At 34.8% G+C, this 12029-nt stretch overlaps 1 protein-coding gene across 3 annotated transcripts in view; it reads left to right on the forward strand.

The window, feature by feature from the left end:
- The first annotated feature begins 318 nt into the window (after positions 1–318).
- NCAM2 (neural cell adhesion molecule 2) overlaps positions 319–12029 on the forward strand; it is a 140529-nt gene continuing 128818 nt past the window's right edge. For 2 of the 3 annotated variants that reach the window (XM_087937531.1, XM_087937532.1), the window contains exon 1: positions 369–533. In XM_087937531.1, the coding sequence (XP_087793657.1) occupies positions 482–533 (52 nt within the window). In that variant the 5' untranslated portion in view covers positions 369–481. Of the gene's footprint in view, positions 534–12029 lie in introns of all 3 variants that reach the window. The other variant, XM_087937530.1, reaches the window with a different exon arrangement.

The raw sequence follows: 12029 nt of genomic DNA on the forward strand, positions 1-12029 counted from the left end.
CCGCCGCCGTCAGGAACTTTCGAGGGCAAAGAGGCGGAAGAATCAGCCTCCTTTCTTCCCATTTCTTCTGCGCTCTTGCCATTTGTAAAAGCTGGTCCAGCTCTTCTAAAAACGTGCAACTGCGTTCGCGGAGGGATACTCGGCATCCTTTCGTGTGTGTAGCGGATCTGTTTTTGCTACTGCTGCTGGCACCGTTGCCAGCCCGCCTGCCCGCCCGCCTGCCTGATATAGCCAAGCGGCGAGAGGCGCTTGCCCTCAGTCGGTGAGCGGCGCTGCTCGGCTTTCCGGGCTGGGGTTGATGTGAGTGTATGGCTCTGCGCGGGCGCGCGCGCGCGCTTGATTGAAGGGTAGACTTGTACGCGAAGAGGAGACGCAGGAGTAGGCAAAGCGGCGGCAAAGTAAGCCGCAAGAGCTGGCTTTTCCTAGGCTCAACACCCTCGCTTAACTTGGGAACTGTCCACCAGTGTGAGCTCCTGAAAAAATGAACCTGCCGGTGTTCTACCTGTTCGGATTGTTTCTCAGTAGCGGGCAAGGTAGGAGAGCCCATTCTTCTAATTGCGGTTTATTTACCGTCTTCTCCCCCCCCCCGCCCCCCATCGTTACAATGCAAATCAAATATTAGCATCTCTCACCTCTTTGCCACCCTGGCAAATTAACAGTTGAAACCATTTTTGCCCTCACGCCAGTTTGTTCCTGAAATCTATTCCGTGGGGAGGGGAGCTGTTACATTTTGTTGTTGTTCTTGTTGAAACGAGGATGAGAGGGGGAAAAAAAAGAAATAAAATGTTAATTCCAGTTTCTTCAGGGTTATTTCTTCCTGTCTTCTTATATGGACAATGTCCTTGCTTCTTCACAGCAATTTTTTAAAAAACACCTTACAAAGCATGGTTCTGAATGTGTTGCTTAATGTATTAATTAAAGTTATTTCTTGCTTTAAAACATTTAAAGGGCAGGATAGTTGTAAAGAGGGAGAAATTTTGGAATGCTGCTATATGCAAAAATCAATCACAGTCCGTTTGTGCCTCTGTAAGGGAAGCTTCCTTCTGATTTCCTGTTATTTTTATGAGGTGTTTTATTGGGCACGACATATCTGTACATATATAGGTATGTACACAGCAGTTTTGTACTCAGCAGGGCAGAGCGTAACATACACACAGCCATAAAGGAACGACAGTTGTAGGGAAGTAATAGTTGGAAGCACAGGGTTACATTTATGGGGTTTGGGGTGGTTTTTTTTTCCTCTATGTGTTTTCCAACATTGTTTTTTTTAATAGGAAGATAATTATTTTGTGCTGTTTCCTAGGCTATATTTGGATTCCACTAGTTTTGATTAGGGGAAGGAAGTGCTGAAGTGTGTTGATATGAGACGCTGACAGAACCTCTTTGTACAAATGAATTGCAGCACTTTGAACAGTTCAGACAAGTTTGTGATAGGGCCAAGGACTGGACTAAATTGCTAAAAGAATTTCTTTTGTCTATTCTGTGGAAGGTTTAATGAATTTCATCACAACATATTTATGCTGAAGTTTATATGCCTTAAGAAACAGACCAAAGGGAAGTGGGGGAGGGAAGGGGAACCTATATAGCATCTGTGTGCCATATATTTTCTACTTGTGCTCTTTTTAGTGAGTTCATCTGTCCAGCAGAGGGTGATAGAATTCTACTGAAATACAGCATGTGTTAGTTCTACTCTGTCTGGGCAAGTTGTTTTACACTGACAAGAGTATGAGTCTGTCTTTTATCATTCTTGAAGCACAGCTTGACATTCTGAATTGGGCTTCTTCAATTCTCATCTTCCCATCTCCACCTCCCCACCCCCATGCAATACTTCAGAAACTGACTTCACACAAAGATATGCAAATTCAATGAACAAGCCATTTTCCTCCAAGGCTTCTCTTCCATCACACATATTAGAAATTATTCTCCGCAGTCTAGAAAAAAAAATGTGCCTTTGCAAACTGTTGCATGTTATGAAACTAAATGTCCATTCAGAGTCCTTCTAAGTCATGGGAATGAAATTGTTTCCTTCTGAAATAGTGATGTAACAAAGTGATCTATTTTTATTATCTCTAAAGCAACTAAATTGTATAGCCCTAATGATGTTCAGTGAGGTTATTTAAGAGAAGAAAAGGATATTACAAGAGAATAGTATTGCATTTTTTCTTCTTGATTTTATAATAATGTTTTGCTTTTGTTTGCTTTTATTTTCAAATATTTTTTTAGATTTAACAACAAATATATCTTACAATGTTTGTTCAGATACCATGTGCAGATGTAATTACTGAATATATTCACCAGTCTTTTCTGAGAATGCAGAATGGCTTATGTATGATACCTAGACCTTTATAGTTTCAGCATATATTTTTGATCAAGAGCTGTCCTTCAGGTTGTATTGCAGTTTGCACTGTGACAGTATGAAATGAAGAGGTTCCAAGAGAAGCTGTACGCTGTTCATTTCTTAAGGTCTTTTCAGAGCGCAGTCCTTTGTGCAGTTCTTGTATTCATCATTTATACAGCAATCATGCTGCATAAACTTGCCCTTGGCAGTTGGGGTCATTTGCCAAATAGGTAATTCACCCTTGACTTGTACACCCTGATAGAATATATTATTGCTGGCCTCTACATGAAATAACCTTAAATTTGCCTTTGTTCAGAATAATCTATCTGATACATGCTGAAATGCTTTTCTAATGTGAGATATTCAAGAGGCTTATTAGAGCATCTATCTACCATAGATAATTAAAATGTTGGCAGCAGAAATTGTAGATTTAACAATATTTTCTTGACTACCTAAAGCCTAACAACAAAGAGAGAGAAGAACTGTTTATTTACATAAATCATAAGCATTCCAGTAGCATGGGGGTAGAAAGAACAAAGCCACACAAATTTGGGACAATTTCATTGAGCATTTTTTTTTAACAGTGGAAAACCATTTTAAACAATGCAAAACTATTTCTACACTTTTATCTAAACCAGAATGCTTTCTTTGTCAATATTTTGAAAGCAATGCGAGCAAGCATATGGGAGGCACAAATAAAATGGGCAGTAATCACTGGGGTCATTTGCTTTCAATATATAAATTGCCAGGGTCCAGGTTTTATGTTGGCAATATAGTTGCTGTGGATTTTATGAAGCATGGTGAAAGCTTATTTTTTCAGACACATTGTAAAGTTAGCCTAGCAGAAGGATAATGTATTTCTTTTTAAGCAGTCATGATATTTTGAGCTTAGCAACTGGATTTTTAAAATGACCAAGGTGAAAATTGACAAACTTAAGTGCTCCTTGATGTCATAATTAGATAAGGAACACAATGTTCCTTCCCTTAATTTTGATCAGATATGTAAAAAAAAATGTTACTTAAATGGAAGCGGTCTGATGAAATACATCCAAAAGAATTTTTTTTAAGTAAGATTTTTTGTTCATTCAGAATTTATATTTTTGATTAATAGTGTAAAAGTATTTAATTAAGCCTTTGTTTATCATCTCATTTTTTTTGGCAAAATATATATTTAGAATGGAAACTTGTAATCCTACATATAGTTGCTGACAATAAATCCAATGAATTTAAGGAATTATAATTCAATATATATATTGGACTAATTATCTATTTATCAATCTATCTACTATATCTATCCATCTGTCTGTCTAGAATGTTGATTTATAGAGCAGGGTAAGAGTGTATCTAAATTTTAAGACTCTAATATTTTCTACTTATCATGCTTTTTACAATTGAAAGAGTATATGGTTTCTACACTGTTATAAAATATATTGTGGATATAGTCTGTTAGGTTTTGTTGTTCTCAGTATGCTCAGTTATTTATTGAGGTAGACTTTTTTCCCTGTTACTTCAATTTCCATATGAATACATAAGTGTTTTCAGAAAATTCACTAATGTGTTATTAATCAGTAACACATCTTCAAAAACATCTTAAATCAAAAAGATATTATTAATTAGAAGGGTTAAGTATTATTTTTCTTCAATTCATTCTACAGCTTAAAAATCATATTTGTAAATCAGAGGGGCAAAAAATATAAGTCTTATTTTTGATAGAAATCTGTGGAAAGGTCATAAAAAGTTTTATTCAAGTGAAGTGTTAGCAGAAGAACACTATAAGATGGTCTTTCCCAGGATGATGATGATGATGATGATGATGATGATGATGATGATTTCATGGTCTAAATGTCTCCCACCCAAATACTAATTAGGTCCAAGCCCGCTTTACTGCTTTGAGATCAGCCAAAGTCATTTCTTAAATCATCACAGACTTAAACAGGATAATTCATATTGACTGCAAAATCCTAGTTTCCAAGGAATGGAGAAAAGATGTCTGGGCGTATCCAATAGGATGCCTTAAGTGTCACCTTTGCTGTCAAAAACTTTGTCTGGAGCAAAAGAATAAGAAGTTGGATGATGACCTGGTAAAGAACAAAGGAGCAAGAAGCTCTGGAAAAAGAGGAAAGCAAGATGGTTGAAAAGATGGAAACTAGAAACAGCCACCATTTAGTTATTTAGTTTCTCACATAAACTGAAAGTGTAGCAACATTGGATTTGGATTATGCAATTAGTCTGCTTTATTCATTCTGATATTTGGAAATCATCTGTTAATTGAATCAGTAAATTTGCTTCTTATGCTGTGTCAGTCTGAATTTGTAAAGTAGTCTAAACATCTGCTGCAGGTCTTGGCAAAAACTATACATATTTTTCTCAGAAAATATCCAAATAATTTGATATTAAATAATGCCAGTGATCAAAGATTGATGTTACATGTAATGTCTTTTACTGAATAAAATGACAAACCAATATAAGATGCAATATTAGGAGAACTTAACATTTCAATGTGGCAGAAACCAGTGTAATGTAACGAAGTGGTTAAGGTATTGGATTAGGGCCAGGTAGAATCAGGTTGCATAGGATCTTCCTGCATGACTTTGGGCCAGTCTTTCTCTCTAGGTCACACTTAATTTACAGTGTTGTTGTTATAGAGAAAATATAAATAAGCAGTATGTGTATTACCTTAAGCTCTTGGATAAAAAGTGAAATATAATATATCATTTAAAATATTTACTGAGATACAGGTAGTCCTTGACTTAAGACCAGACATTTAGCAACCAGTAAATGTCACAATGGACCTCAGGGCTACCTATGATCTGGTTTCAAGGTTATAATGGTGGCCCCCTTTGTGATCCGTGATTTATGGCTGTTTGTGTTTACATTCATCTGCAGCCATGGTCACATTATCTCTCTCTTTTTTTAGTGCTTTTGCCAGAAACTAGTGTTTACTTCTGACTTCCAGCAAAAAATGTCAATTGGGTTAGTTTAACAATGTATGCATTGTCTGCATTTGCTTAACGACTGTTGTGTTTAACAACTGCTGCAAAAAGGTTATAACATTGATTACAGTCACATGGTGACACATAGCCACCATGAATTATGACAATATTATAGTTGTAAGTTATAGACTACCTGTATGTATATAATACTAAATATTATGATTTAAGAAATGTTATGATTTCAGCTGGGTTGACACTGAACCCTAATCATGGCTTTTGATAAATGTACATAAAATTCTATGCTAGAGTATGTACCTCTTATTAAAAATTTATCTATTAATAATATATTGTTTTATCTTTTTATTAGTCAGTAACTATAATAATAAAAAGTTAATTTATAGAATATTTGGCTTTCATGACTGAAGAATTTTACTTACTTTAAGTAAAGTAATTTTACTTTACTTAAGAATAATAAATACTGTTTCAAATTTTCTCTGAAATCACCTAGAATCAAAGCTGAATATCCCTCACTCATCTGGGTAATTCTATTACATTATTGCAGTGTAATGCAAATGGATGAATGAGTTTATTGAACTTATTACATATAAACCCAAAGTCATCATTTAATCACATGAAATAAATTGTATCATTTCAATTCATAAAACAAAATACATATTTATGGAGCTAGTATGATGCCTAATTGGTACTTAGATAGAAAACACCTTGGAATACTAGGGCTGTGGGAAGTGGTAGTGTATTAGTTGAAAAACATGCAGGAAGAGACCAATTACAAACCATTTACATTGTGTTGACAAGATACTCACATGGACAGGTCTTCTGAATGTTTTTCAGGTGACTTCACTTTCTAATGAAACTTTAATATGGATATATCTCCAACTATAGTATAATATTCTTCAATCCAATGATTCCCCACAACTTTTACAATATAGCTAATATCTAACCTGTGACATGAACTTCCTTTATGTCACTGTCCTTTATAATTTTCAAATCTCGTGTCCAATTCCAGAATTTTTCCCTCTTAACAAAATATTCAGTGATTCATTGTTTCCTAACATAAGGACATAAGATGTGAGATCTTCCAAGACTACTATTCTCAAAACATATAATATTTCTTGGGAAAAAAAGTCACACCCTCTATATACATAATGACCAAATTAAAAATTGCATTAAAGATTTCTGTTTACACTCCTTGCCTATTCAAAACATTTTTTTTTGTTTGAAAAAGCCAGCCATTCTAGAAGCCATTATATCACATGGTACACCCATCTCTAACACTTTATTTAAATACTGTGTATCAGCACTTTATAGCAAAATCTTTACTGAGAAGCAAAATCAAAATCAAATCATAATACATAAATAATTCAAAATTAAACTCATACATTTAAGAATCATACATTTCCCATCCCAAATACCTACTGCTTCTTCAGACAGTATTTTAGTAATCTACTCTGCTTCATTTATTTTATACTGCCCAAATACCACATTGACTTTTTAAAAAAGTGTTTTCCCACAAATAAATTGCTTGTAAATTGAAGCCAGTGTTCTATTATATTCAAAGAGAAGGAAATAAAGCAGTTGCTAAAGTAAAGAGTTAAAATAGCTACAGCTGTCACTGGTAAAAGTATGAAAGCTTTTCAAGATTAATATGGAAATGGATGTTGCTTGGTTTAAATGAATATTAATTAAATGGAACTTTCCAGTCTTTCTATTTCCGTTTAGCTATTTCTTTACCTTGCCCCATGTTTATCCAATCAATATCCTCAAAAAATTTCTCCCTTCCTTCTTTCCTTTTTTCCTTCCTTCCTCCTTCCCTCCCTTCTTTCCTCCCTTCCTTCCTCCTATTCATGTCAATGTTCATGTTTCTCTCTACGCATATTGTCTGTATATATAAATGAAAATGTGCATGGAAGAAATATTGGTATATTAAGACAGAAAGTTAATGATTAATTCTCTTCCCCTTTCTTTCATTCTTGATACATCTCTTACAATTATGAAGTGTCCCTGTTTCCCTTACAGTCATTCAGGAATGCACCTAAGTCTGTATTAAATCTTGACAGTGAGCCTTAGACATCCTAATACACTTATCCTGCTTGCCTGAGCAGACTTGCAGGAGAGTTCAGAATAGCAGCAAATATAAACATATGCATAGGCAAAATACCTCACTGATTATCTCACAAACCTGCAGCAGATAAAGAAAAAGAGAAAACATAGATTTCCAATAATTCTAATTCTATGATTTAAAGGGCTTGGGGGATAAATTAGAAATACCTGTATCCGAGAGAGAGAGAGAGAGAGAGAGAGAGAGAGGGGGAAGAGAAAGAGGGAAGGAGAGAGAGAGAGAGATTGCTGGTTAAAACTTTTGTTGAGATAAAAGGTCAAGGAGGTGCAAACACTTATAGAATATTGTGAGGGGTTTATGAGCTAGTTTCCAGTAGAAACAGAAAAATGTACATATCAGAAGAGAACGTGTGTGTGAGAGTGTGTGTGTGTTCTCTTCTGATATTTGAAGGTAAGGAGGATGAAGAATCAGATCCAATAAATTACCAGGGAGAAAAGAAAAGCAATTTTTTAATGGGAAGGTTGTTGATATAGATAAACGTATGGGTAATTGCTTTGAACACAATAAGAGCATAAAAGAGCAATAAAATTGTGTTGCTAATTCTTTGTTGTAGTTCTTTTTTGATGATGATGATGACTATTAACATTGTCACCAACATTATTATAGTTACAGATAATAGATAAACAGAGTTGGAAGGGACTTTGTAGGTCATCTAGTCCAACCCCTGCAAGCAGGAGACCCTATGCCATTTCTGACAGATGGGAGTCCAATCTCTTGAAAGTCTCAAGTGATGGCTCTCCCACAACTTCCAAGGGCAAGCTGTTCCATTGGTTGATTGTTTTCACTGTCAGAAAGTTTCTCCTTTTTTCCAGATTAAATCTCTCCTTGTTCAATTTCCATCCATTAGTCCTTGCCTGGCCTTTGGGTGCTTTAGAAAATAGCCTTACCCCTTCCTCTCTGTGGCAACCCCTCAAATATTGAAACACTGCTATCATGTCTCCCTGGTCCTTCTCTTCACTAGACTTGCTCAGGTTCTGTAACAGTTCTTCATATGATTTAGTCTCCAGTCCTCTAATCATCCTGGTTGCTCTTCTCTGTACTTTTTCTAAAGTGTCAACATCTTTTTTAAAGTGTGGTGACCAAAACTGGATGCAATACTCTAGGTGTGGTCTTACTAAGGCTTTATAGAGTAGTATTAGTACCTCACTTGATCTTGATTGTATCCCTCTGTTAATGCAACTTAGATTGCATTAGCTTTTTTGGCTGCTGCTGCACACTGCTGGCTCATATTTAGCTGGCTGTCCACTAAGACTCCAAGATCCCTCTCAAAGTTACTGCTATTGAGCCTTGTTTCACCCAGTCTGTATGTGTACTTTTGGTTTTTCTTGCCTAAGTAGGACTTTCTTTTCTCTACATTGAATTTCATTTTGTTAGATATGGCCCAGTGTTCTAGTCTGCCAAGACCCATCTTCTTGAGTGTTAGCTATTCCTGCCAGCTTAGTATCATCTGCAAATTCCCCTTCTCTTTCCCCTTCTATTCCTTCTTTTTCAAAAATAACATTATTTCCCATATCAAATTGAAATTGACAAGTATTTTATGAAAACGGGAAAGCCAACTGAGATTATTAGTTTGGAGCAGCTTGGCAATTTATTAATTTATGTCCTTTTGATAATAATTGATTTCAGTTGACTACTCCTGCCTATAAAAGCTGTAGTGTGTGTATGTAATAAATAAGTACATAAAAAACATTTAAGAAGAATATTGGGCCAGCATTAAAACCAGGTTTAAATCTCGACTAAGTCACAAAGCTTCCTAAATGATGACTTGAACCAATCACTGTCATTTGATTAAAGTTTGTTGAGAAATAAAATGTGAAAGGAATAAGAATAATAAGTAACTAAAAGGAAATGCTTGATATAGTTGCCATAAATAAAAACGTGAATATAATACATATATCTTAACAGATTGTTAGATTTGTCTGTTTCCTTCCATGTGTGACAGAATTATTTGTGGATAAAACATGTGACAGGGACATGGGCTAGGAATACACTAATTTGTATTTTCTCCATTTTGAAGAATGCACTGTATTCTGCCTGTACTGCAGAGTCACATTTTGACTATTTGAAATTTTATTTGTATCTTGAAATGCATACTTATTTTGAAACAATACCAAAAATAAAAATAGTTTATTGAAAAAAATTCATAACTTCTTAGCATTGTTTTACATGTACCAGTATACTGTCTGTTTGTTTGGTTTTTATTTGTTTGTTTATTTATTTATTTACTGTAATGCTGCTGAAAAGATGGATTCTTTTCAGCCTACAGTGAAGTCACTGAAAAAGAGCTTTTCTAATTAAAAAAAATCTTTGTTGTCATGTTGCTGCTGTGTATTGCTGATCAGAATGCTAAGTAGTTGAATTCTACATATCCCTTTTAGTGATAAAGGAATAGTTGCCAAACTTATGTCAGCAATTAACTTTGGAAGATTTTTATACAGAAAATGCAACCAATTAGGATAATTAAGATAATTTTTTTTCTTAAAGAAGTAATAGTATATTTTTTAACTCTGCAGAATATGGAAGTTATTTTAAATTGGTAAACAATACCCACCCATTTAAGAGTAATTTTTAAGGACGTTCTATGAATAGTCATGAACCACTGGAATTGGTGATAGTTGAGCTATAAAACTGTGGTATTCTCAAGTGCTTTTAGGGAAAGCACAGAGCATGATAATTTTAAATTTTGTGGTTTAAATATTAAATCCTCTCATAATCTACAGTATATCCATTACTTAACTTCTTCAGCAATAAAAATATCCATCTATATGATTGTTGAAATTTTCGCAAAGAAGCTAAAATGGAAAACTAATCCATGTTATAAAATTGAATTAAGACTGTTATTGCTGAATCACACTTTAATTTTTGTTCTGTTTTAACTATCATTTTATTTATTTGTTTGTTTATTTAAAACTTTATGTAGCTATCTATCTAAACCATACTCCATGTACTCTTATCCCAAGAATAAAAAGAATATATAAATATTATATTGTTTTATAAATAAATAATATATGAAACTCACATGTATATGTATGTGTATGTGTATGTATATGTAAGTTGTGCTCATAAGTTTACATACCCTGGCAGAATTTATGATTTCTTGGCCATTTTGCAGAGAATATGAATCATAATACAAAAACTTTTCTTTTACTCATGGTTAGTGGTTGGCTGAAGCCATTTATTATCAGTCAACTGTGTTTACTCTTTTTAAATCATAATGACAACAGAAACTACACAAATGACCCTGAGGCCCAGAAGGCTCCCCTGAGGTCCAGGAGGCCCAAAATGGGGGTGGGGTGCTGCCAAAAAAAGAAGAAGTCACGGCCACCATACCTAGCCATGCCTACAGAACCAGTAGTTACAAAATTTGAATTCCACCCCTGTTTATCAGTGAAAATTTGTATTCTATTGAATATATATTGTACATGCTGAAAAAAATTGATTGATCACTAAGTCTAAAAATATATCATTATGAGTTATTTCCCAAGGTATTTTATACAACTTTTTTGATATATACATTGTTCATTCTATAAACTACTGTTAAAGACAAGGAAGTTTCTAATTATCTGAAAGCTCAGAGTTAGATTAATCTCATAAATCATATAATTTATATAATAGGGATTACATTAAAGGAATATTTTCAACCTGAAAATTTTGTCACAAGTTGCATATAAATGACAACTCTTAGAAGTTTAATGCTACGGCTAATGCTATATGTTTCTGCTGTGTATAAGAATACATTTAATGCATAGCATTTAGAAATCTGATTTATTTGAGCAGACTGTTTAATTCAGCCCTCAACACAATCAATATCTTCATACTACATGCATCCACTTTGGTTCTCCTGGCCACTCCCGAACTGCTTAATTATATAATAGTTATGAATGTTTGCCTTTGGGAATTGAATTGCTAATTTGTGTAAGTGTATGAGACAAAGGGAGACACCGTGGCTCAGTGGCTAAGACACTGAGTTTATCGATCAGAAAGGTCAGCAGTTCAGCCGTTCAAATCCCGAATACCTCGTAAAGGAGTGAGCTCCTGTTACTTGTCCCAGCTTCTGCCAACCTAGCAGTTCAAAAGCACATAAAAATGCAAGTAGAAAAATAGGGACCACTTTGGTGGGAAGGTTCTGTGCACCTTTGGTGTTTAATCATGCTGGCCACATGACCATGGAGACATCTTTGGACAGTGCTGGCTCTTTGGCTTTGTAGTGGAGATGAGCACCACCCCCTAGATCCGGAAACAGCTAGCATGTATGTGCAAGGGGAACCTTTATCTTTACCTTATGAGACATAAATAGCATAAAGAAGGATAATGGAGAGAGAAAATTTTGTCATTCCCATGTTGTAATCTACCAATTTTGGGTTCTAGATCAACCTAATATTGACTCCAGTTTATAAAAACAAAATGTATTGAGATAAAGTCTACAGTCTTCTAAAAGTAAGGTCAGCTCAAAATCTGTCTACTTTTGCTAATTCACTCCAGCAACTTAGTCCTCTAGTAATCTTCAGTAGTCACTCAGAGCTAAGAACAACTGTTAAAAAACAATTATTGTTTGGAGACTTCTTTAAATTATTTGTGGCCTAGATCCATGCGTTCCACTTACCTTATGGGTTGTATT

This window comes from Pseudonaja textilis, chromosome 7 (genome assembly GCF_049901715.1).
Source record: "Pseudonaja textilis isolate UNSWEBS1 chromosome 7, rPseTex1.2, whole genome shotgun sequence".
Lineage (NCBI taxonomy): Eukaryota > Metazoa > Chordata > Lepidosauria > Squamata > Elapidae > Pseudonaja > Pseudonaja textilis.